At 37.1% G+C, this 27,673-nt stretch overlaps 1 protein-coding gene and 1 long non-coding RNA gene across 2 annotated transcripts; one reads left to right on the top strand and one right to left on the bottom strand.

Moving 5' to 3' along the window:
• Positions 1-5,122: 5,122 nt before the first annotated feature.
• Positions 5,123-17,312, bottom strand: eme2 (essential meiotic structure-specific endonuclease subunit 2). Its single transcript, XM_079805526.1, has 10 exons — positions 14,985-17,312; positions 13,807-14,940; positions 9,844-9,965; positions 9,625-9,741; positions 8,143-8,181; positions 7,503-7,621; positions 7,350-7,407; positions 6,323-6,438; positions 6,020-6,209; positions 5,123-5,951 (listed from the first exon to the last, which is right to left on the bottom strand). Exons 2-10 carry the CDS (start codon positions 14,132-14,134, stop codon positions 5,796-5,798), a joined length of 1,245 nt encoding a protein of 414 aa, XP_079661652.1. The 5' UTR covers positions 14,135-14,940; positions 14,985-17,312; the 3' UTR covers positions 5,123-5,795.
• Positions 16,284-27,661, top strand: LOC307119318. Its single transcript, XR_013815634.1, has 4 exons — positions 16,284-16,348; positions 20,815-20,913; positions 26,937-27,092; positions 27,306-27,661. It is a non-coding gene; the product is annotated as an uncharacterized lncRNA (long non-coding RNA).
• The last annotated feature ends 12 nt before the right edge of the window (positions 27,662-27,673 follow it).

The raw sequence follows: 27,673 nt of genomic DNA, 5'->3' as shown, positions 1-27,673 counted from the left end.
TATTTTATTTCAATCTAAATCAGTCACACATCAGAAAAAATCACAGTTTATTTTTTTTTCCTCGTGCAAGTATGATACTTTTCCTTCTTAAAGGACGCGTAACATCTCATTTCGTGTCCTACAGAAGAAAGTCATGGGTGTTTGGAACAACGTGAGGATGAGTAAATGACACAATTGTCATAGCTATGTGAACTATTCCTTAAATATGAACATCACACTGTTCAACCCAAAGCCTCATCCTGCGTCGTCTCCCTTGCCAAACTATCAAAATTCATCCACTGGACTTGTTGTGAATTATAACCGTCATGTAATCTAGTCAAAATCATCCTCCTTTTTCTTAGCAAGTTTCTTTTTCCAGTTATTTTCAGGGTTCAGGATGGCGTTGAAGATTTAAATTTCTTATAAGCGTGCTCATTTCCAGTGCCAATGTTGCTAGTCAGGTGAAGAGTTCAGGTAGATCAAGACATGCCAAACTTTTCCTTTACTTTTAGTTGAAATCCGAAGCTGTGATTTGTTTGAAACCTCAAAAGCAGCAGATTAGTTCAATGAGACGGTAAATGCTCTCAATATAGGCGCATGTGTTCGTTCATTCAGACTCAGAGAGATGGGCTCAGGACATCATAAACTTAATGAAAAACTTCCTGGCATCTATACAATCCAGCACTGAACTACAGTAGATCAATATCTGAGCCTGTCAACTGGTCTGTTAATTAAAGTGTTACAGTATTTTATCGTAATTCAATACCAGAGAGCTACAGCTCTACTATGAAAACTAAATGCATATCTGATTTGATAAACACTGTAGCTTGTGTATTTTCAGATATGACTGTGTTTGCTTAACTTTTATTTATTAGTGTAACTTTTATTGATTTAATTTATTGAATGAGTGAATGATTTTGTACTCTTTTGCATGTTTTCTTACTGATTACATTGTTTTGCGGTAAAAAAGAACAACAATTAAAAACGCTCATTTCATAATTGCATGTGTTTTTTGAAGAATGTGATTTACTTTTCGTTTTTATGTTTCACATGTATTAAACTCCTGAGCATAACACATCGTGAACCGTGTTTGTGCTGCCTACGTGAATGCACTTAGTCACGTGACGCATACTTTTATCGAAGAAACACACTGTGCAATCAGGCTTCAATGCATTTAAAGGTACAGTATGTAATATCAACAGCTAGTGGTTGAAATGGGTACTGCAGTCCAAACTCATGTGGGTTGCCAGAGAGGTCTGTGATCTCTGACCCAGTTCGTTTGCTGGCTTCCATGGCTGCAATACACTGTGTTTTCCACCATCTGGCAACCATTTATTAAAGTGTTGAAATACTATTGGGTCAATTGTCAGTGGGGACGAGATCACACGGTCCAAAACATAAACACATTCTGACACGAAACACACATTTCCAAGTAGAATAACTGAAGCGTTGTTTTTTTGGAGAAATAAGTATTTGAGCTTGGCGGGGCCTATCATACACCCGGTGCAATGCAACACAAGTGTTTTTTGCTAGTTTCAGCCCAACGTAGTTATCATTGTCACGCCCAGCGCCACGTTGTGTAAATAGCAAATGCACTGACGCCATCTGTTCGCCCATGGGCGTGCTGGTTTAAAACGAGGCGTATTCAGGCGCACCGTTGGCGCGTTGCTATTTTGAGAAACTGAAAACGGCTGCACCATTGACCAACAAAAAAACCTGGACTAAAGTCAATAGCGCAGTATTTTTGGGGGTTATTTAAAGGGTGTGTTAGTAATATGTAGGTTTGGGTACCGAACTCGGTACTTTTAAGGGCACCGACCGAATTACGTTGGTACTACCGAGTACACTGTAAAAACTAATTAGTTCAGTTTACTTAATTAAATTGTGCAAACTTGTTGCCTTAATTCAATTAAGTAAGCATTACTTAATTGCATTAAGTTGTTTAAGTTTAAACCGTTTAAGTTTTGTCAACTTAATTCTATCTGGGATCTGAGGAAGTGTACTCCCAGAGTGCATTGTGGCATGAAGCAAATTAATTGCTTCGTTTTACTATTTTTGCCTTTATTTTACTATTTGTCTTTTGTCAGTATAACCCCAATAATGACAGCAAGTAAAATAGTAAAGGTCGTATTAATAATAAAAAAAAAATAAAAAAAATCCTTGTTACCATTGTTGTGTTTTGCATGCTGAATGTTGAAGTGTGTGTGTGACACACTCAAGTATGGTCAAATGATATTGTGACAAACATAGAGGGATTATATCAACTCAATTAAAAGGTTATGCCATAAATATTAGCAAAAAAAATGTTAAAAGGTCATAATTTGACATGAAAAATAGTTATGTTCTATATCATTAATGGACAAATATTACATACATATATATATATATATATATATATATATATATATATATATATATATATATATATATTACTTCCCTTGTTTTGAAATCAATTTCTTGTTGCATTGCTGCATTAATAGGAAGTTAATTACTATAATATGAATGAAGTTCCAAGTGTCCAACCAAAGGGAACACTAATCACAATTATGGTGAGAAGAAGTGGAGGAAATGAGTGATAAGTCTAGAAAAAATTCCCCCGCCTCAAAAACACTTTGCCCGTCCACCCGCTTGTTTTTTTGCTTTGGCAAAATGGTACTCAAACCAGTCAAGTAATGTTTACTTGAGTTTTCTAAGTAACGAAGGCATAGCATGCAAATAGTTCAGATTACTTACTTGTTTCAAGTAAGGTCAACAAATTATTGGACATTAAGTAAAGTTTACTAAAAAAGTCTTAGTAAGAACAACTGTTGGATTTTACAGTGTACCGATTCACATTAAATCAATCGGTACCAAATTTCGGTACCTGAGAACGCATCTGGTGATATAGACTTGTGTCTGTGAATATTAAACTGCAAAAAGACTATTTAAATATGAATCCTGCGTGTCTTTGTGCGAATGAATGCTTTAGAAGCGCGGCTTACCACACACACACACACACACACACACACACACACACTCACTATCGCGCTCACTATCACTAAGACGGTCGCATAATTCCATCTCTGCCGTCTCATATGAGGACGTGAACGCACGAACGTCATCTCCAGAGCCACTGAGAGTCACTTTATGAGCATTTTACCGTGTCATGTGAGAAAAACTACCGTCATATCATAAACACACAGAAACTCAAAGGAACGGCAACACGTCAAAATAAAAGTCCGGTTTATCTTGAAAAATACATCACTGTTGTACAGTAGAATTTAGATACGTCTCAATTAATAATACTAACACAAATGTAATAATAATCAAAACTTTATTTTTTAAGTAATAAATTAAAATTGTTCTGTCTTAATTTTAACCGTATAAAGCTCAGTTGTGCGGCACTTTGTTTGACAAAAAAAGTTTAATTAAATTAAAAGATTATTTTAATTTATGTATTATGTCTTAATTTGATTAACAGAAAATACACAGCACATAATTTGTGGGAAATCTTTTCATAGAAATGAAATTAAAAAGAAAAAAAATAATATGGTTGTTTTTATTAATTCAATTGGAAGTACCTAGTAGCTTACTATCTTGTAATATTACAGTAATCAAACATCACAGACAATGGCAGACAGAGACCAGGGCAGCTCTGGCATAAAGTCAATAACACTTCTGTTATCTGGCCTCCAGTATGAATTAAACTTTTTGGTAGAAAATAAGAAAAATAATACTTCTAAATAAATGTATATGACAATCCATATGTATTTCTTCAATGTACAGGAGTTTAAATCCCCACAGTGGATGCATACAAGGCTCATATTTCATATTAAAGACATAGACTTTAAGAAATTTATATCACAGATAAAAAGCACAGATTTTTATAATTATATATATATATATATATATATATATATATATATATATATATATATATATTAGGGCTGTCAAAAGATTAATCGCATCCAAAATAAAAGTTTTTGTTTACATAATTGTAAGACCGCATGAATTCGCTTCAAGGATCGGTAGCGAACCGCGGTGAAGGCCGCACGCGTTCAGTGTTTCAGCTGGAAGAATGGATTTGATTATAATATTCTTTATCTGACTCCATTTATCATAGTTGTCGCATTTAGAAGAGAATGCCAACTGGTTGTTTGGTCCTTTATATTTGATAGTTAATCATACATTTAATCGTTCCGTTTTAACCCTTTGTTGCAATTACACCGTTCCACATTGGAGATAGTTAATAATTACAGATTAATTCAGAAAGGATCAAAAATGTAACAATTTATTAACAATCAAGTAAATGTAAAATGTCAATTACATAATAGACATGAATTTGTGTTTCCTTTTAAAAGAGATTTTAGTTATGGTTACACTTAAAATAGTTTCAAATAGATGTAAACATAAACCCTTAATTATGCTCAGTAGGCCTCTGCCTAGAATGTTACCTGTGAGATAGAGAGAGAGAAAGAGAGAGAGAGAGCTAAAAAGCAGCTCTCTCTACAGAAAGCCAGAGAATCCAAAGAGAGCGAGCTATAGTTGAAATCCTCTTTTATCCTTTTCCCTGATGTCCCCAAACTCAAATGACTCTTTTAAAACTGACCAATCAGACCAAACCGTAAGACGTTTGAAAGTAACCAATCAGACAAAACTTCCCCCATTGAATCAAAGGTGCGAAAACCTTTTTGCCATCCAGCCATTCTTTTGTTCTTGTAACTCCACCTGGCCCGTCTGATGGCGTTAAGCGGGAGGGGTTTGAGTCAATTTCAATATCTTGATCACGATGATGGCTGCCAACAGCAAAGCAGATGATTTTGTTCTATTTCAAATATCTTTGATTATTTTCCACCTTACATAATATATGTGTGTGTACTCTGTTAATTATTATTTATATATAAATACACACACAAGCATGTATATATTTAAGAAAAAAATATTTTTATATATAAAACATTTATATTTATATATATTATAGATTATATAAATGTATATACAGTATATACATGCAAATATTTCTTAAATATATACATGAATGTGTGTGTATTTATATATAAATAATAATTAACAGAGTACACACATATATTATGTAAACACAAACTTTTATTTTGGATGCGATGAATCTTTTGACAGCCCTAATATATATATATATATATATTTTATACAATAAATCCTTAGACCTTTCTAATTATTTTTAGTCATAGGCTGTCTGCATATTAACAGGTAACAAATCATTTTTTAGTTTTCTGTAAAATATGAATATTATTATACGGTTATATTTATTCTTAAATGCTCGATTTAAAATTTTTAATAATGAATGTTATTGGAATAGTAATATTTCTTATTTTTATTCAGCAATAATAAAAATCATAATAATTATTATTAGTCATATTAATATATAAACACAAAATGTTATATACACACACTTTTCATTTGTAAAAAAAAAAAGCTAGCAAACTAGCAAAAGTGGATTCGGACATGCCCTAAGTGCACCTGCGCCATGAGCATAGATCGTTAAAATAAAGCCTGACATGTTTCGTAAATCTCTGCAAACATATGAAGGTATTTTTTTATGCTTTAGTACAGTCAAAAAAAACCACCTTTAATCTATAAGACAGTCAAACCCATGATAGATTGGTGCATATGATGCTTTGAGTTATTTAAGTATCATTGGAATGTTACAAAACGTTTAAAGTGACATTTTTTCAAGTATTGATAGCAAATATGATCATTTTGATGGGTGAATGTGTTCATTTGAGGCAGAAACTTTTAGAAGAAGTTTAATCTTCTATAGTCTGGCGATAAAGTGCAAAATTAGTTCCACAATCCTGGCCTTAATCCAGCAGTAGATGAGGATTCTGGGAAGTGAGGAGGCGATGTATGCGGCCAGCGAGCTCGGGACCAACACGCCTCTCTTTGGCTCCGCCCACTACAGTGAGATCAGCCAATAGTCTGCGCCGCTCCTCCTCAGACGGCCGCTCCTCATAGGCCTGTTGGAGCAGGAGAGGAGAATGAGGGCCAATGAAGAGTGGCGTTCAGTGTGAGTGAACACATGTACCTTCAGCAGGAGGGAAGGGGAAGGATATGCGCTCGTCACGGCTTTGGCCATGGCTGGACTGACACGGTTCATCTGCTGAATCTGACGGGTCCACACCTGAGCGAGTCCATGACCGTCTCGGTCCACTCGCACACCGGCTGACCATGAGCCGTCCATGCAGAAACCCAGATCAGGCTCGCCACACAACGCCCTGAGAACAAAAACACAGTCTTCTGCATAAAGACACACGAAAAGCAATTCATAATAGATATTATAAAGCAAACCCAGGCCTTCTGGAGGCTTTATGTTGTGTGTAAAACTCACTTGTAAGGTCTCTTAGATAAAGCCTTGGTAAGTGCAACCACATGATCGGTCACTTCCTGCCAGCCCAACAGGAAGTGAACTGCCACATTCCAGTCGAGCTGGAGGTGAACCAACAGCTGCCCATCACAGAAACAAGGCATGGTTACTGGAAGGTTACATTACTGAGAAATCACAATCCGGGTTCCCACTCGTTTTCAGCAACCATTTTCCAGTACTTTTCCAGGAATAAAAGACAAGGATCACGCCAAATATTGCTTTCTAAGTCTTTAAAAGCCATCCAGTTTATTGCCATTACTTAACAATCCAGCATTTCTCAATATGAGCTCTTAATCATACATTATGACTATGGAAGCTTGTTTACACCACACAATAGAAAGAAAAGGTATAATTGTGACTTTTTATCTCGCTATTCTGACTTTCTCGCAATTGCGAGTTTACATATTTGTGATATAAACGCGAAAATTGTTGCAATTCTTTTTTCCTCAGAATTGGACTTTATAACTTGCAATTGCAGTTTAGATCTCACAATTCTGAGAAAAGAAGTCAGAAGTGCAAGATATAAACTCGCAACTGCGCAAAAAAGGCAATTGTGAAGAAAAGGTCAGAATTGCGAGTTTATATCATGCAATTCTGACTATGTCTTGCAATTCTGACTTTATAACACACAAATGTGACATTATATAAAAATTATGTGATTAGGTAGCAACTTACGAATTAATATTCACTGCATACATTTGAGCAGTTATAGCATTAGCTTTTAAACATCATTATTCAAAATACTACTCACACGTATCAAACTCAGCATTCCTGAACATGTGCTTTCTGCAACTAGCGCTAATTGTTTGGGCCAGCGATAAACTCTTTATACTCGGCTAAAGAAATAACTTTAAAAAAAAGAAACAAGATTTTCCAGGACATTTTACATTTTCTCTAATTTTCCAAGACTGGAAAATTTGTCATCAATTTTCCAGGTTTTCAAGGTTTTCCAGGACGAGTGGGAACCCTGACAATGACAGAATCATCTGACCTCTTCTGTGTCCAGCAGATGCTGCTGGTCAAAATCATCTTCACCCCAAGATCCTGATCTGTACACACATGCACTTATAAAGGTCCATTCTATCGCTTCATATTATGAGATTTAACATTAAACATAAGCTGATTTGAGAGGTTGTGTGTTTACCGTTGCTGATGACCGGTCATCACTAGAACTGTGACCACTTTCCCTGCGGTTCTGGTCAAGTACTTAGAGAGATGCTGCAACAGAGACTCCGCCCCCTCGTGCACATCACCAATAGGAGCCTAGAATGATGGAGGTGTACAGTACCGGTCAAAAGTTTGGAAACATTACTGTTTATAATGTTTCTGAAAGAAGCCTGCATTTATTTATACAGAAAACAACAGTAATATTGTGAAACATTATTTCAAATTAAAATAATGGTTTTCTATTTTAATATACTTTAACCCTTCTTCTGCCTTCGTTTGGGAATTACACTCAGGCAACAAAATGTAATTTTGTAACAAAACAATTGTTTTTTTTAGAACAAATGTAATTTTACTCTGTTTTATTAATGTTTTTACTCAACATCTGTGCAGTTTTTGGAGTATTTATAATAATTTTAAAATTTATATAAATAGATAAATAAATATTTTTTAATGGATTTTCACACAAAATCTGTTTTTTTTAATGTACAGTTCACTTTATAAAAGACCCACATTTCTAACTTTCATTCGTGGGGATAACATGGATAATTTGACATGGTTTAGTGTAAGATTTTTGCCCATCTTTTGGAAAATACAGTAAAAAATAAAAATACTTTTACCAGTAAATGGCAGCAGAGCTCCACCATGCTATTTGACATCTGAAAGACATCATTTCACAAGTATTTTTCAGTTGGATTCATATCTAAATGTTATTAAATCACATTTATAACAATTAAAATTAATTAATTTTGTCAAAGTAGAGCATTTTTTTTACTGAAAAAAAACTTTTTTTTACAATTTTGATACATTATGATCACAATCAAACCTGAACAAGAGAAAAGTTGGAGTCTTTAGAGTTTATAATTTATTTCAAACACCTGATTTTCTTATAATTCAACAAATTTAATCTACACTTCGGTTACTAACTGTAACAGAACAAAAATTTACAGAAATGAACAGTTATATTACATATTGAGTAAAAAATACACAACATGAACATCAAAATGAACTGAACAGCAATAACAAGCAATAACAAATGTATTCCTGTGTGTGTGTGTGTGTGTGTGTGTGTGTGTGTGTGTGTGTGTGTGTGTGTGTGTGTGTGTGTGTGTGTGTGTGTGTGTGTGTGTGTGTGTGTGTGTGTGTGTGTGTGTGTGTGTGTGTGTGTGTGTGTGTGTGTGTGTGTGTGTGTGTGTGTGTGAGAGCATGATCATTTTGCATTGTGGATGTTTTATGCATTGTTGGAAGTGTGCACTTCATTTCTGTTTGCGTGTTCTGTGTTGTTTCTGTTTTTGAGGATACATTTTGTCCATTTTCTAAGCCCTGAGTGTGACTTTTTTTGTCACACGAACATTTAAACAAATATCAATCCAATTAATTTTTTTATTTGTAGATCTAAACAGTGTTGACCACCGTACAAAGTCTCATGCCATTTGGACAAAGGGACTTTTTTTTTATTTGAGCAAACGTCCTTTGGGGTCAGAAAAGACCCCGAAGACCAGAGAAGGGTTAAAATGTTATTTATTCCTGTGATCAAAGCTGAATTTTCAGCATCTTTACTCCCGTCTTCAGTGTCACATGATCCTTCAGAAATAATTCTAATATGATGATTTATTATCAATGTTGGAAACAGTTGTGCTGCTTAACATTTTTTAAAAAAAAATTAAAACCTGTTATACTTTTTTTCAGGATTCTTTTATTTCCAATAGAAATATTTTGTAACATTAAACACTAACGTACAAAAGTTGTTTCTGTCTTTTTTTGAAAGAAAATAATAATTTTATTCAGCAGAGTGTTAAATTGATAAAAAGTAATATGATTTTTAATAAATGCTGTTCTTTTTAACTTTTTATTAATCAATGAATCCTGAAAAAAGTATCACAGGTTCCAAAAAAATATTAAGCAGCACAAATCTTTCCAACATCGATAACAACTGAGTATCAAATCATCATATCAGAATGATTTCTGAAGGATTATGTGACACTGAAGAACATTAATGTGAAAAATCACAGAAATAAACACATTTTAAAGCATATTAAAATAGAAAACGAATATTTTAAATGGCACTAGATATATATTATAATGAAATAATGATGACTGACCGACTGATTGGTCACTGTTTTATGTGACATCGCCATGTGCTCAAACTCATTATGGGATATCACCATCAGGACTTGATCTTCTTCAATAACTCCATTTATAGCCTCATCCTCAGTCTGCTGTGTACAACACACACATAGAGAACAAACACTTGCTGAGACATTAATGAGCCCTTCACGATAATAATGCAGAACAACAATGGACAGATTAACCTGACTGACCTGAAGGGCTTGTCGTGTCCAGCGGATGCTGTTAGGAAGACCTTGATTCTCTATCCGGTTCCTCCACTGCAGCCCATCCAGAGTCCTGAGCAACTCATCACAGCCTGCATCCCTCAGCAGCCCTGAAGAGAGAAAGAAGAGAAAGCAATAACCTATAGGGGAGCTGGGGCACAACCTAACGCAGGGTCAGTTGTAGGGATCGACCGATATGGATTTTTTTAGTGCTGATGCCGATACCGATTTTTTTCATCAGCCTCAGCCGATGACCGATATGGGCTACCGATTTTCTTGAGCCGATATTTGGAGCCAATACTGCTTTTGCTCCCTCAATTTACATCATAAAAATGACACAATGATCATGATGATAACAATTTAAAAAAGGAACATTTATTGAACTAAAAAAAACTATATTTAACAAATGGTAAAAACAGGTGAGGTAGAACAAGAAAAAAAGAGTTCAGTGGTGAAACTAAATTCTGAAAATAAATATTTAAGCATAAATAAAATAATTACACTATTGCACACAGTATCAACAAGCAAGCAGCATAATAAAGTGCACACTGACTGTACTACAGGGCTCCAGACTAACTTTTTTCACTAGGAGCACAGTGGCCCCCAACTGAAAATTTTAGGGGCACAACCAGAAATTTTAGGGGCGCACACCGTAAATCAACATGCTAACCAAATCTACTAATTTCCACTGTATTACTAATAAGGATCTGTATCGTTAAGGTTTTAATGGTATTACTACTCTTACCCATACTGCTTATCGATCCGGTACTTTAACAGTATTCTTACCGGTTCTTTTTATTATACTTTATTTTATTTTTTTTATAAAAAAAAAAAACATAATTAAGAACATAATTAACATTGCTTTATAATCTGAAAAGTAAAATATCCATAGCAAAAGAAACCGCAAAGTTTGAACAAAATATAAAACATCTATGTGTAAATGGACCAGTGTGCAGGCATTCGGAAGATCTGCTAACATTAATATTACAGGAAAGAACAAACCTACAAAGAAATCTAATAAAGTAAGGAAATGTAAAATAACACTGCATAGTTTTCACTGTATAAATTGATAGATTAATGCTTATAAAAGCTAAAGTTATTAATTCAAGAGATGTGAATATTTTCTATTTGCCTTTTGTTCGATTCGAATTAATGGCTCAATGGTCAGCAGGTTTATTAGACGCTGCCCCTTTAAGACCGATCGAATGTAGAACTAATAATATCATATTCTCCTATTTCTCCAAACTATTACGCCCATTTAAGATATAAACTGTTAAAGTAACTACTGTCCAATCCGGTCATTTTGACACCGGCTATTTGTTGTTTATTTGATGGTTTAGACGCGCACACGAAGCCGAAAATATTAAGTGCAAGTCGGTCCATTTCGAAGCACACACACATAAGCCGCCTTGAAGTTGGAAAGAGCGTCTCTTGCGCGGATTATTGTGCATTTAATAGCTCTTTATTATCAAACACATCCCGCAGTTTAGCAACAGTAGAGACTGCAGTTTACAACAATCACTGAATCTGACGTTTAGTTTAGGTTTAAGGAGAAATGACAGCGCAAGGCTGTGAAGGGAAGGATGTCGCGCTCGACTGGACACGGCTATAGGAATAGTTTTACCTCATTCCATCTTTTTATAATTCTTGGAAGCCAAAATCGAAAATAAAATTAGATTAATATCACAGCACATCCCTAAAGTTTAAGGAGACTAAACTTTTGTTTAGTTCTTGGCCATCATCACTCACCCTTTAAAGCTGACTGGTGTTGTGTTTGCTGTAGCTCCACGTGAGAGAGCTCGTTCGCTTTCTCTCTCTTCTGGATTGCGAATGGCAAAAATGCATCACGGACAAATGGTTTAATATTCTCTCATATAGAAACGGCTGGCAAAGATAGAATTTGCCAGACATAACGTCTATCAATTATAATTAGTAAGTGTATTTTCTTAATTTCTCCAGTACCGACAGCAGGCAAATTTACTGGTCGCACATGTGCGACTGGATGTAAAATATAGTCGCACACTCTCAAATTTTAGTCGCAAAATGCGACCATTTGGTCGCACTCTGGAGCCCTGTACTATACTTAAAACTTTTATACTTTTAACCTCTTAACTGTCACCGTCCACAGGTGGGACGCCTGGTGCTCTTTTTTTGATCGCCTTTTTTCATATCATATATTTAAGTAATTATCACAAATTAGGTATCATTTGAAAGCTTACAAACTCAAAATTCATCCTGGGAAAACCGTTTTGAAATCGGACATTGTGTTGCCATGGAAACGTTACTCTAAATTATTCTAGTGGGCTCCTCCCCTAGTGGGCGCTGTCATGTTTCATATTACAACAATTATTTTAACTACTTTATATTCAAAATCTTTTCCAATCTTGACAAAACGCATATTGTCGGAAAGGTCTGAGTCTCAAGGGTCCATATTTGGTGACTGTTTTGTGATGGAAGTAATATTTGGACAGAAATTTACAGGAAAATGCATCAAAACAACAATAAATGGAATTTGAATGACACCCGGTGGCTATTTTTGGTATAGCACCTTAAACAAAATCTCATGGGGACTTCAATTTTTGTGATATCAACTTCAAATTTGGAACACAAATTGGTTAGACATATGGCTTTGATTTTATAGTAATTTTAGAGTAAATTCTTTTTTGTAAAATATATATTTTATATGAAATAAAAAATATTTAGTACAGTATTTTTCATTTACAGTAAATTTAAACTTCCATAACTATTTCATACTTTCATATTTTGAATTGCTTTCACTTCAGCAATAATCTGCAGAATGTCGTCTTTAAAACGAGACCAAACTTTGGTCTATATTCCAAAGCATTCTTGAATTACAGCCCTTTAAGTATGGATAGTGCATTTTCATGTGTATTCTAAAAAGGGGGGTGAGAGTTAAAGGGTTAAATTATTAACTTTTAAAATTTTTTTACAACCTAGTCATTTAATGCTTATGTTAATGCTTAACTTAATCTCTTGAAAAAAATATTGGCGAACGCAGCAGCCTTGTATCGGCCGATGCTGATACATGTAAAAATCGCAAATATCGTCCCGATATATCGGTCTAACACTAGTTAGTTGTAACAAGCATGTTTTAACCCTTTCCACACATGCCAGAATGACGAAATTTAGTTTATTTACTAGTTGCCATATCAACATTATTTAGAGAAAAAAATAGCGCCAAAATAAAAAAATCTCTGGAAGATATTACTGAACATTTATTTAACCATAGCAAAAGTAAATTTCTTAAGTTTAGTTTTCATCTCTGTTTTTTGTGTTTATTTAAAATAAGACAAATCCGATAATATTTTAATCTTTTAAAAGACACGAGCCGCGATTTAAATCGCAGTTGTGCAGGCGGGGTGTGTGTTGTAACACTGCGTTACAATGAGCTCCTATTAGAAATATGCCATTATATTCGATATTTTTATGAATTCTTTTGAGAAACCATGAGAATAGGGTGAATAATGTCTGAGAGTTAATGTTCAGAAATTATTATTATGTTTTGAACTATGCTGTGTTTAGCGATGTGTTTGTTGTCAAACTCAAAAATGCTTATATTTTGAATGATTAAAAAATGCCATTATTTTATTTTAAAAAGGTAATAATTGTATTTTGTTGACAAAATATTTTAGATTGTCTTGTATATTTTTTTTTATTATATCAGGTAACATTTTAAGCTGTTATTTGGTTATGTTACAATGTACCCCATCTACGGGGCATGTTGTCACATTTCACTTCCATTCTTTCGGGGTAAATCAAGAAAAAAGTATAGACTGTATTAATGAAACAAAACCACATAATTGTACTGGACGTGTGTGAAATTAATGTGGGGGGAAAAAAATACTCTGAACCAAACTGAGAAAGTAAAAAGCGTTAGGTTGTGCCACCTCCACTTGTCATGATTGATGTCCAGTGTAATCAAGTTCTCACCTGCATGAATGTGAGCTGTCAGACTCTTGATGAAGTTTTCAGGTTTTAACAGGTTCAGCCTCTCCGCTGCCTCTCTCCTTCTCTGCTGCTCTTGTAGTTTCTCCTCTTTGAGTTTCTCCTTCTCCTCTCTGCGTCTCTCTTTGGCAGCTTTTCTCGTGTCCTGCTCCTCCTCTCTCCTCCTCCTGCCGGAGATCTTCACTCCATCCGCGCTATATATAGACGTGTCCTGTTCGAGTATCACACAAGATGATGATGATGGTTTATTTTCATCACTCTCATTCTCCGAATCTGAAATTTCCCAAGCGTTTGCTCTATGTTCGACTGCCATCCCTTTAAATCAGCTCCCAGTAGTTTATTATAACTATAAATGTACTATATAAACTCTAATATACTTAAATATACAGAATTGTATAGGACATTATGTGTAAAGTAAGCCTGAGCAGTTATTATTTAGTGTTTTATTAGCCCCTCCGCTGGCAGGGAGAGTTTGCAGGCTGCGAATGTAAACAAATACGGGACGGTGAGAGGGACAATACTAAGACGGATTGCGTTTCGAAAATTATAAAAATTTTCGGGAGAAATGCAGTCAAGTCAGTTGTTTGTTTAAAAACACAATATGTTTGATTTTTGGATTAAAATATCCAAAAACCACTAGAACAATGTTATATATGTTGTTGACTTGAGTACTTACATTATCCCAAATGTTTCCAAGAATGATTAAATACAGAGAAATAAGCAATTTTAACGTGTCCGTGCGTCGCCTGACATACCCGTGTTACCCTCGATTTCTGGTTTTATTTTGTAGAAACCATGGAAACACCAAAGATGCTTTAATATGTGTTTTATTAGACAGGAGAGCAACTGTTGGGATCATTCATGGACAGAAACTGATCATTGTTCTCCAGCTCAACACAGTTAGTCTTATTGGTTAAATCTGGTGTTCTTGATTTACCTCGAGTACCATGTTCAATACGGTGACAAGTCACGTGGCAAAAGAACGAATGACTCAAACGTCAAACCCGAAAGACTTTTAAGAACTAATCTTTTCTGTTTCCGTTACTGACAGCATAGACTCTATGGGACTGACAGGAAGAACGAAAGACTCAAACCCGAACTCGAGACTCGAAAGATTAACTAATCAAAGACTCAAACCCGAACTCGAGACTCGAAAGATGAACTAATCATCTGTTCCCGAACCTGTGTCACATGGCCCGGCCCCAGATCAGAGTCAGACACAGACGAGTCGACACCATAGACCGTAAAAAAATACGGTTTTTTTAACGATTTTTACGTTTTTTTTACGATTATCAAAAGCCCGCCCACACTGTCGCAAATGCAGAATAATCCATTGTGTTGGTGTGAAATAAACAGTTATGGAAATGTAGAAATTAAAGCTAAAGCTCCAATCTCCTCCCAAAAATCCCGAAAAAAGTCCGTTAGTGCCTCAGTGACAACTTCACTCAGAGAAGCCGTCAATCTCAGCTGTCAATCATGACGTCACACCCCCCCTTTTTATAGCATCAAATAACTCAATAAAACTAAACTTATTTAAAAAACGAACACTTGAAATGAAATTATCGTAATAAAAACTGCCTAAAATGACAGAAACCATCTTTAGGAAACAATTATTTGAAGTGTATTTGAATTGTTTAGTGTGTCTCGCGTCCATTCAAATACATGGAGGGGTGGGGTTTAGGAGCTATAATGGGACCGGCCACCGGGGGGCGATCGAGGCGCGGAAGCTTCAATTTCTGACAGGAGCACTGCAGGCTTGGTCGACACTAAACGCCTCGAGGAGTTCGAAGACACGAGAGGCGGAGAACAAACGGGATAAATATGAAGTTGCAAAAGAAAGAATGTCTCGGATCAGGAGGTGAGGTGAACCAACAGAGTTAGACTACAATAGCCTGACCCAACAACTAATCAATTAATTAAACGTTTCAGTTTCTTATCATTTGGCTTTGGTTGCAGTACCCTATAGTTTATTTTTATTTAGTTTTACAAATGTAATCAACATTTTCATAAGTACTAGATGGGTTGGGCTATTTAACATGTCATTTTAATTATATTTTTCTGAAATGAACGAAATGACTCGAAAAAAGATTAGTTCATTTTGCTGAACGAGACTCAAAGATCCGAGTCAGTAAAATGATCCGAACTTCCCACTACTACTGCTTATTTGCGCCTCACATCCAAGATTGACGGCAAAGCTGAAGGTCAAGTGAATCCTGTCACGCGCAGTCACTGTGTGCTTAGAATGTATCCTTGCGCCAAGGCGGGAATAGTACCTACAGTTCGAATATTTAAAATCTTCATGGCTGTCATTTAAGTCTATGTTAAGTCTTGTTAAGTTTTAATTCAGATTCCTTATAACCGTAATTTAAAGGATTTGGACATGGATTTGTCCTGGATTAAGCGTTTTCTTATAGGTGTTTTTTGGCGGTGGATGGAACTAGTTTTTGACCGCCTGACTAAGAGCGGAAGGAAGTATTTGACGGAGAGGAGAAGGGCCGAGTGAGGGAGCCGGACACCAAGCCAACAGGTACCGGTGACATTAACACTAAACTCACTGATATGATCGTTCACTGGTGTGTTTATTAACAGCTCCGTCGATCACACACACTCATGGGGCAGTTTGCAAAACACTCACTAACAACCGCGCGTTACTGAACAGAAAATAACCGGCAAAGAGCAGCAGAATTATGACCGGCGTTCACAGCTCGCGCTCCATCCGCGGACTGGCCGTTCATCAGCGGGTGAGTGAGCGCGCGTTCCGACTTAAAGCAGCAGTGCCAACTTCTGCCGTTACTCCGGTAACCGGACGCGGGAAACACTTTGGGTCTCGATCAGCTCCTCCTTCAGTATCGGGACACCGAGCAGAGAGGCGGCCATTTTAGGCGCTGTCTCTCAACCGCGCGAAACTTCAATCACGTGACTGAAGTAAAGCCATCTCTCTCTTTCTCACTCACGCACACACCCACACGAGAAAATTAGCAAATTAAACAAATTAAAATTAAAAAGCTGTATTTAAAGTTTATTTGTTATTTGTCATGTTCTTTTCTCAGATTGAGCTCCCTGACAATCTGACAGAAATGTTTTGTTGTGGCTCAAAGATGTGTTGAACACATGCGGTTCATGTGTGTGTTCTTTAGTCTGGTGGCACACGTTACACACACACACACACACACACACACACATTTTGCACTGCGGAGAGTTGAGACTGTTTACATATTTGTGCCCATATTGTACATTTTATGTACTGGTTTTATTTTTGAATGAATAGTTTCTAAAATTGTATGATGTTTTTGTTGAGTTACTATTACACAAAACTATTTCTGACCTTTTTAAGTCTTGCCCCTGACAAATAACCCAAATTACAACAACAAAAAAAAGACTAAAACTAACATTAAAACTAATAAACACTAAACTAAAACTAAGCATTTTCAAAAAAATACACTAAACTAGCAAACCCACTTTAAAAACGAATTAAAACTAAATTGAATTTGAAAACAAAAAGTCAAAATTAAATGAAAATAAAAACTAATGAAAAATGCAAAACTATAATAACCTTGGTGTGTGTGTGTGTGTGTGTGTGTGTGTGTGTGTGTGTGTGTTGGCTCGGCTCAGTGCCACAAATGCAGGAGAGAGTTAGAGTTCTGTGGAACGGCCTGGAGTTAAATCAGCGGCTTCAGTTGAAGAATGACTAACTCACTCTATTGTGGAAGAGATTGTTTGATTATTAATATGAGCTTTTACTATTCTATTCCATTCAGGAGCGCATGAGTAACCCAGTGAACACAACTCTTCATGCTGATTTTAGCTGTGTGTCTGAAGCTCTGACATCGAGAAGATCGTACTGATGTGTAAATAAATGCACAGATTCACACAGATTAAAGCTGGTTTACCACTGAACAGCTGGCAAAGATTAACGGAATGCATAGCTGATATAAAACATTGGATGACCAGTAATTTCCTGAAACTCAATTCAGAAAAAATTGAATTTTTAATTATTGGACAAAAAAGCTCCACAAGTAGTAACCTAGAATACTGTCTAACACTTGATGCTGTTCTGTCAAGTCCTCGTGGTCAGTGAGGAACCTGGGTGTGCTCTTTGATACCAATCTTTCGTTTGAAAGCCACGTTTCTAGAATCTGTAAAACTGCTTTCTACCATCTTAAAAATATATCTAAATTACAGCACATGCTCTCAATGCAAAATGCTGAACAGTTAGTTAATGCGTTCATGACCTCAAGGCAGGGCTCAACATAAAAAAAATTTTCCACTGGTAGAAGTAGATCAGAGTTTTGCTGGCCCCTTCTATATTTTTATTGGCCCTGAAAGAAATATAAGGAAAACTTTTCCATTAAGCTGTATGTATTGTATACATTAGGATTAATCAATACAGCAAATGGAGTACATGAATTAAGAGCTAGAGAGCCCCTGGAGACATGCAAAAATAACCAAATTGTCATTGTAACTATTAATTTTTTATTGCCTGACCAGTAATGTTAGCACTGTGTTTGCCTATATAATGTGTATCTTTGTTAATTGTTTATCATACATATATATATATATATATATATAAAACAAAAGATAAACAATTAACAAAGATACACATTATATAAGATATTTTTGGCTTCATTTAGCCGTAGTCACGTGACATAGATGTTTTGAATCACGCTTCGGATCGTTCGACTCGAAACATCTGCGCTTCGGATCGCGCAAAGCTTCGAAACTAAAGTTTTGCGTCAGCCATCCCTGACGTGCACATGAAACCGAAAGTATAATTTACTCGTCTCGTCTCGGTCTGTTTCGGCTAGCCCGACATACTCTTTTACTGGCCTCGGGCCATTGCTTATGTTGAGCCCTGCCTCAAGGTTAGATTATTGTAATGCTCTACTGGGTGGTTGCCCTGCTCGCTTAATAAATAAACTCCAGCTGGTCCAAAAGTCCGGCGTGTCGCCTCCGATCCTTCGAATATTCTGATCTATTATGACCTCTGACCTGTAAAGTTTCCAAGTCAAGTCAAGTCAAGTCAAGTCAACTTTATTTATATAGCGCTTTTAACAATGTAGATTGTTTCAAAGCAGCTTTACAGTGTTAAACAGGAAAATAATGCAGCATAATTTTATTCAGCTGTATAGCCATTCTGGAAAAATTTCAAGTATCATACAGTGACAGTGTGGGCTTTAGATTAATAATTTGATCAGTAATTTAGTTTAAATGGTTAATTTAGTTTATTATTTAGATGTATTTCGATGTTTAGTTGAAAAATTTAGTGTCCCCAACTGAGCACGCCAAGCCAGAGGCAACAGTGGCAAGGAAACCAAAACCCCATTAGGTGACCTAATGGAGAAAAATAAACCTTGGGAGAAACCAGGCTCAGTCGGGGTGCCAGTTCTCCTCTGGCCAATTAACAAACAGCGTATTATTATTATTATTATTATTCTGGCAGTTTTACAGCTTGGAGGTCATAATAGATCAGAATATTCGAGGGACCGGGGGCAACATGCTGGAGACGGGTTTATTGAGGATGATGTTGATTAAATAATTATTAAAGTGCAATATTCGAATGATCGGAGGCAACACGCAGGAGACGGGTTTATTGAGATGCCGTGTCGATGAGGCAGTTTCAGGGGGAGTCTAATCACGGTCTCCCAGACACTTCGGGGTCCTGTGTTGGTCTTCTCTGGGCGCAGGTCCACCATCTGATCTGGATTCGGCCCGGATCCAGCTGACTGCAGTAAACCTCGGGATAAAACAGAGAGACTAACATTAGCGTAGATGCCATTCTTCTGATGATGTAACGAGTACATCAGGTGTTATGGGAAGTGTTCCCGGTTCCGGCTGACCTAGTTAATGCAGCCTAACAATCATTTCATTGAAAAAGTGTTTTATGTGTATGCCACAGTAAAGAGATGTGTTTTTAGTCTAGATTTAAACTGACAGAGTGTGTCTGCTTCCCGAACAATGTTAGGAAGACTGTTCCAGAGTTTAGGTGCTAAATAGGAAAACGATCGACCGCCTGCAGTTGATTTGGATATTCTCGGTATGATCAACTGGCCAGAATTTTGAGACCGCAGTAGACGTGATGGAGTATAATATGTTAAGAGCTCGCTCAAGTATTGGGGAGCTAAACCATTTAGTGCTTTGTAAGTAATAAGTAAGATTTTAAAATTTATGCGATGTTTAATAGGCAGCCAGTGCAGTGTTGACAGAACTGGGCTATTTCCAGAATAATAATCATACGCTGTTTGTTAATTGGCCAGAGGAGAACTGGCACCCCGACTGATCCTGGTTTCTCCCAAGGTTTATTTTTCTCCATTATGCTCCTGATGGGGTTTTGGTTTGGTTTTTGTGGCGTGCTCAGTTGGGGACACTACATTTTTCAACTAAATATCGAAATAAATCTAATTATTAAACTAAATTAACCATATAAACTAAATTACTGCTCTAATTTCTGATCTAAAGCCCACACTGTCACTGTATGATGATGTATGATTTTTTTCCTCCAGAATGGCTAGACGGCTGAATAAAATTATGCTGCATTATTTTCCTGTTTAACACTGTAAAGCTGCTTTGAAACAATCTGCATTGTTAAAAGCGCTATATATAAATAAAGTTGACTTGACTACTAGACAAGCAAAAGTTTTTGTCTTGTTTTGGGGGAAAATAACTCAAAATTAAGGGAGTTCTTGCTTAAAATAAGCAAAATAATCTGCCAATGGGGTAAGCAAAATAATCTTGTTTTCTGTTTGAATTAAGATTATTTTGCTTACCCCTTATTTTAAGCAAAAACTCCCTTAATTTGGAGTTATTTTCCCCCAAAACAAGACAAAAACTTTTGCTTGTCTAGTAAATGCTTCTTAATGTAAGATATTTTAGATATTTGGACTGAAAACAAGACAAAAATACCAAGTAAGAAAAGCATTTTTTGCAGTGCACAAAGACCTGCTCTGCTGTGACCCTCAGTCCTGACCTTCTGTCTGTCTTCATCTTCTCCTGCAGCGTCTGGGAGCAAGGCCTCCATCGGCAAAATCATCTGGGCCGTTGTGGTGCTGTCTTTGGAGCCATCATCCTTCCCCCTACAGCTATTGCGGAGAGCGGGTGAGAACACAAAGAGTTTCCACAAAGATAAACACCAATGTAACGTGAAAAGCATGAGACAAATCTTTAGAGACGCACTATAATCACCAGAAGTGTTGTGCCGCCCCTTCACACGCACATGAGCTTCCCATTCTCAATCTGTAGGGTTTAATATGGAGTGCAGCTCTAACAGCTTCAGCTCTTCTGGGAAGGCTTTAGTTTAGGAGTGTGTTTATGGGGATTATTCTAGAAGCGCATTTGTGATGTTGGACGAGAAGGCCTGGCTCTCAGTCTCCGCTCTAATTCATCCCAAAGTTCCTCCACACCAAACTCGCTCATCCATGTCTTTATGGAGCGACGCTTTGTGCACTGGAGCGCAGATATTGGAGTTAAGGGGCGCGACGTTTCAGAAAGTTAGTGAATCACAACTTACTGGACCAGCTAGCAATTTTTTAAAAACTAAGCATGAACACATGTTACAGTGCACCCCATAAACACAGGCGCTGTCTCTCAATCGCGCGAAACTTCAATCACGTGAGCTTTAAGCGCCGGTTATACTATACTATACCCAGATAAAAAATGTTGGTTCCCAGAACGTTCTGGGAACGTTAGTTTCTGGTTCCCAGAACAGGCATCCTAACGTTCTCTATTGGTTAGCCAGGAAAGTTTTCTTTACGTAAATAGAACGTTCCCTGTTGGTTTGGAGAACGTTCCCCTAACCTTGCCAGAACGTTCCCCTAACCTCTTTACTCCGATATCATTTACCCTGCTGTACGTCAGTAATCGTCCAGCAATGCCCGCGTCCCATATGGTATAAGCGGCATGGAAAACGGATGAATGGACGTCAATAATCAGTAGCCTACTACAAACCATGTCTTATTTAATCAATAGAAATAATTCAAGCACATAAACCTTAATATGGAGGATTAAATAAAATTGAATTATGCATTAATGTACATTTCGTAACTTGTATCACTGACACACAGAGATGTATAAAGTACTAGAGACACATACTTGAGTAAAAGTACAAGTTCCTTATCAAAAAAGTGACTTGAGTAGAAGTTGAAGTGCTCTTTAAGCACCACACTTAAGTAGAAGTACTAAAGTATTCAACATTTTTTGTACTTAAGTATTGCAAGTAGTTTGTTTTAAAATGTACTACTCAAGTACTGAAAGTAAAAGTACAAGTATTGTGTTATGTAGTTATTAAAGAAAGTAGTCAAAAGTTTGAACATCATATTGTTTTTATTATTTCAAATGATTAAGCTAAAGGACAATCACAATGTTGGTAGGTACTTTTTCTACATATTGTCATATAAATAACCTGAAAATACTGTAGTTCATTAAGATTAAATCTTACTATAACCACTCTTACTAAAAAAAATGGGGTAAGCACACTTATATTCTCATTTCAAGAGGTGTTCTGAGTAAATTATTTGTTTGTAACACTTTACAATATGGTTTGATTTGTTAACATTACATTAGTTAATGTATTAGACTAATAACTAACATGAACTAGATCAATACATTTGTTACTGTATGTATTATTCTTTGTTAATCTTAGTTAATAAAAATACAGCTGTTCATTGTTTGTATATGTTACTTCACAGTGCACATTAACTATGTAAACAAATAGAGAGCAATTTGAGCGCAAGACGCTCGTGTTGTTTTAAAGACAGTGAATGCGCATTCGCGGGGCTCTTTCGCGTGCGCTCTCTCTCTCGCGCGCTCTGTCTCTCTCTCTCTCGCGCTCTCGCGCGCGCTCTTTCTCTCTCATGCGCGGGGTTTGGAATGGAATGATTCGTTTTGTAACGAGTAACGATGCAGCACATAAAAAAAATATCGGAGTAAAAGTATTAAACTCATCGAAAATATGTACTGAAGTAAAAGTGGAAGTAGGAGAAAAAAATAATACTCTAGTAAAGTACAGATACTGCCTTTTAGTACTTAAGTACAGTAGTGAAGTATTTCTACTTCGTTACTATACATCTCTGCTGACACATACTACCACAACCAGGTTTTATGTTTAAGTGCCAAATAACATTGACTTCAACACAATATGTGGTTTTAATTAGGGCTGTCGCGGTTATGAAATTTACCTTGCGGTTATTATGGGTGGCTCAATAGCGCGGTCTGCGGTATTACCGCCGTTTTTTTTACAAACCTAATTTATCCTGATTTTACTGCATAAACAGCTCTGTTGTTGAGTTATTATGTAGCATAAATTGTTGCTTTTTAACTGACAAAGAGACACGTTTTAAAACATTTTTGTTTATTGTTAAATGCAAAACAGCAACAAGAACATGCCTTTTCCCATTAAAAAATAAAAGAAATCAAATAATTTTAACGTATCACATGAAAAGAAGCAATAAGAAAATGCATGTTCCATTTTGAAAAACGAAAGAATTCTAAAGTAGGCCATCACATGAAAACAACGTTTGAAAACAAAACCATGTGAAAATACAGAGAATAAACAATTTTACTTAAGCGTTAACGAAAGTGATTTAGACCTGGGTTATCATGTCCTTGTTTCGCGCTAAGAAAACCAACATATTAACCTTATGTGGTTTCAGGGAGGATCGCATGGGGGTAACGATATTCCCCGCGGCACTGAAAACTCTTTCTGACGGTGTGCTCGTTGCACAAATACACATGTATTTGCGCGCGACTTTGGACAGCAGCGGAAATCTAAACTGATTATCGCGCCACCAGGACAGTGGATTCGCATCGGAGTCGATGCACTCCTCATGCGGAGGTTGTCCGTGACTTCAGTAGGTCTCCAAGAGTTTTTTTCTTTGCTGCAGGTGGCACCTCCATTTGCCCTTCGTCTCCAACCACTGACGCACTGGCAGCGGTCTCTTCGTCCTCCACTCCCACCATCTCTTCGATGAGTGCGGATTTTGTCTCCGTGTCATTGATATAATTGTCCCTATATCGAGGATCTAAAAAACTGGCCTTTGCCAAAAGTTTTTGTAAGGCAGCTGGTTCATACTTCCCCTGTAGAACACTACACATTTTGTGCTTTATGTCCGATGTTAAGGTGGTATCCTCGCTTGATGGTTTAAGCATATCTTCTGTCAGGAGTTTCAGGACGTGTTTGACAGAAGACACTGTAACGTAGCTTTCGCCAGACAGCAGATCCGTAAACTCAGCCGCGGGTTGGGTACTCGTGTATCATTATTAATTTATTTAACATCAAATGCACATGACGAATTGTAAAACAAGGCCAAAAAAAAAAAACTGAACACTGCGGTTGCTTTCCTTCCTCTGCGGTTGGCTTGTCAATAGCGCGGTTTTACAATATTGCGGTTACCGCGACAGCCCTAGATTTTAAAATATGAATTTTATTCACAGACATTAATAATAAATAAAGATTACTTTAACTGGGATAACTGCATTATTTTCTTACCACTGAATTAACGGAACGTAGCCTTCTCTCTTTTGGTCAGTAAACCAAAACTCCTCGGTTAACAATGTTAACCTCTGTGAAATCACACTATTTACACTGTTTATATTTATTAATTATAACCCATTATTCAATAAAGATCGATAAACTAATGTTAGTCAGTCGGTAAAAACGAAATGACCGTTAATTTTTAAATTACGCAAGGGCGCGTCTTTCTGTGGATGACGAAAGAAAGCGCGTGCTGGAGAAGCGTGCGCAGATCAGAGGCGCGCAGTAACGAAATATACAAATAAACCTGCGTATATATTATAAAAAAATTAAATCTAAAAATAACCTGCAGGGAACGTTCTGTGAAGGTTCTCTTTAGGTTATAAAATAACACCTCAAAAATAACCTGCAGGGAACGTTCTTTTGGTTACAAAAACGCAACCAATAGAGAACGTTCCCAGAATTTGCTCCCCTGAGAAAATTTTGATTTTCATGATCTACATATGAGCATTTTTAGATGTTCTGAATGCCAAAAAGTTAAATAACAATAGCTTGAAAATCATGTCAGTGGGCAGATATGACTGAAATTTTTCCATTTTCGTCAGTGAAGACAGTAAAACATATGTTTAACTGATTTTTATGTTTTATGAATAATTTTCGTAGACATGTTAATTTACTGGAGGCAACCAGGAAAGCTAGGTAACTAAATTTATTAAATTAATTCACAATATGCACACATTCATTAGGCCTACTATGTCCAATACAGGCTGAAAAAAGCTGAGTTTTTTATTTACTGAATGCTACAAATGGAATTATAAAAATTTACAATATGCACACATTCATTACTGTTAATCTTATGACTAATCTGAAGAAAACGGCTTTGTTAATATTTCCAGTTTGTTAATTATATTATAAATGACATTACATAGGCCTATTTCAATTCAAAATGGCGAAATTAGACAAAAGTTATTAATTTGCCTGAATATTTTTGTCATTTGTTTAACATTTCTGACTTAAAGAAGCAGCTGTCAAATATGAAGTTTAATTTCGCTACTTGCATGTCTCACACTTGACGTTGAGTTCTGCTGCTAAAATTCGCGCTCCGCCTCAGCAGCATCTGTGAGTACATAAAGGCCGCCTACTCTGATTTGATTGGTTTTCTCAAATATTTTGACATTGACGAGCGGTGACAGACCAATGAGGCTCAGATCAACACACACACCAATGAGGCTCAGATCAACACACACACCAATGAGGCTCAGATCAACACACACACCAATGAGGCTCAGATCAACACACACACCAATGAGGCTCAGATCAACACACACACCAATGAGGCTCAGATCAACACACACACCAATGAGGCTCAGATCAACACACACACCAATGAGGCTCAGATCAACACACACACCTCTGCTTCTGAAGCCCCCCTAAAAAGGGCCTAGTGACGCCATTGCCCACTGCCATTCTGTGATTTTGTGTGCAGTTATTCATATAATTGTGGATATTTTTTTGCACAACTGTTAAAAAACTTGTATTTGATGGAACATAAAACTTGAAGAATAATATTATTTGGTATTAATATTTATATTTATTGTTAAATAGATGTATATAACATTTTTTTAAAGAAGCTATTTTCAGTTTCGGTTTTCGGCCAAGTGCATCCTAAATTTTCGGTTTCAGCCCAGAATTTTCATTTTGGTGCATCACTAAAAATGACTTTTAACCAGCAGGTGGCAGCAGAGAATATATGTTTTTTATTTAATGGGCACATTTTCCAAGTTAATGCCTTCAAACATGCTCACACACACACAAAAATATTTTTCAGGTCTTATTGTAAATGTATTGAAATGTTTTTACAAAAACATACCTCAAATGAACAAAAGAAGTGGTAAATCTTGACAAAATGTGATTTGTGGCTCACAAAAGTCATATCCATGTGCTCGGCCTCTTACAACAAACACACAGCTGAAGTTTCATCCAAATCAGTCAATGTTTGCAGAAGTTATAACACTTCCTGTTTCCCTTTTCTCGCCATAAATTGTTTTCTTCACCACGGCAGAACGGTTTGAGATATCAAAAAGCTGCTCGCAATTTAGCATCCTCAATACTTTTACTTCATGCTGACCAAGTTTGGTGCTGATCGGAACAATGGCCTGAGACGAGTATATCAAATTCCAGAGCATGCGTTTTCCAAACAACCCATAATAGCTCACTTCCAGTTGGGCTGACGCATAACTTAGAGCACGAAAGTTGTTCGGCCCAATGAGCTCTATATGTGTACCGAGTTTCATACATGTACGTGCAAGCGTTTTTGATTTATGGACCAAGTTTCAGAACGCAATCTAGGGGGCGCTGTCGAGCCCCTCTGCCACGCCCGGGTACCAGCAAGTCGAGAAAAAAATAATATTAATAATAATAGTTAAAGCTGCGAGCAGCGATTTGGTTATTTTTAAGCCTGGTAGTGAACGATTTTAGATTAATTTGTGTGCCCGCACTTGTCTTCTTGTTTTCAGAAGCCATTGCCTTTTAAGTTAAGCAGTAAAATCGCTCGGATTAGAAAATAAGACCTGAGACGGAGCTCTCGACTACACGTGCATCTCGGCCATAGGGCTACCTGGAAATCACCTCTCTCTGTTTTTGAGTACAGGCCCTAGAGAAGAACCACCACTGGCTTCTTTATGACCAGCAGCGGGAGGCTTTCGTAAAAAAGCAACAGTGGAAGTTAAAGGAAATGGAGCACTGTAAGAAACTTCTGGGGGAGCTAGCTGAGAAAAGGAGGAGGTTGTCAGAATTACTGATACAGGTACACCTGCAGATTTTGTTGTTATAAAACATTAACCTCACTTTGGGTGTTAGATTAATATGGATAATTGGCAGTGTGTGGAGAGCAGGCTGGCCAAAGGTCCTTCTAATGCCAATATAATGCATTTCTGTCATGTACATGTAACGTAAAATATATATAACACTGCTTGTAAACAATCTCAAGTAACGTCAAAGTCATTTCACTTATGTTCAGGTGTCACACCCCCAGCTACAACCCCACCTGCACCCACCCCATCGGCTGCACCCCCCCCAGCTACACCCACCCCCCCAGCTGCAACCCCAGCTACACCCCCAGCTGCACCCACCCCCACCCCATCGGCTGCACCCCCCCCCCCCCCAGCTACACCCCCAGCTGCACCCACCTCCACCAGCTGCACCCACCCCCACCCCATCGGCTGCACCCCCAGCTACACCCCCAGCTGCACCCCCCCCCCCCCCCCCCCAGCTACACCCCCAGCTGCACCCACACCCTGCAGCTGCACCCACACCCATCGACTGCAGGGGGAGCTAGGGCACAACAGGAGGAGGATGTCAGAACTACTGATGCAGGTACACCTATTT

This window comes from Gobio gobio (genome assembly GCF_949357685.1).
Source record: "Gobio gobio genome assembly, chromosome: 23".
Taxonomy (NCBI): domain Eukaryota; kingdom Metazoa; phylum Chordata; class Actinopteri; order Cypriniformes; family Gobionidae; genus Gobio; species Gobio gobio.
This window is presented reverse-complemented; position numbering and strand designations above follow the sequence as displayed.

What these genes read in the sequence shown, in the direction of transcription:
- eme2 (XM_079805526.1), bottom strand. Translation starts at nt 14,134, where the DNA reads ATGGCAGTCGAACATAGAGCAAACGCTTGGGAAATTTCAGATTCGGAG. An exon ending in TTATCTAAGAGACCTTACAA is followed by an intron (nt 6,210 to 6,322) that starts GTGAGTTTTACA and finishes TTTTGTTCTCAG; the next exon opens with GGCGTTGTGTGGCGAGCCTG. An exon ending in CCCCTTCCCTCCTGCTGAAG is followed by an intron (nt 5,952 to 6,019) that starts GTACATGTGTTC and finishes CTGCTCCAACAG; the next exon opens with GCCTATGAGGAGCGGCCGTC.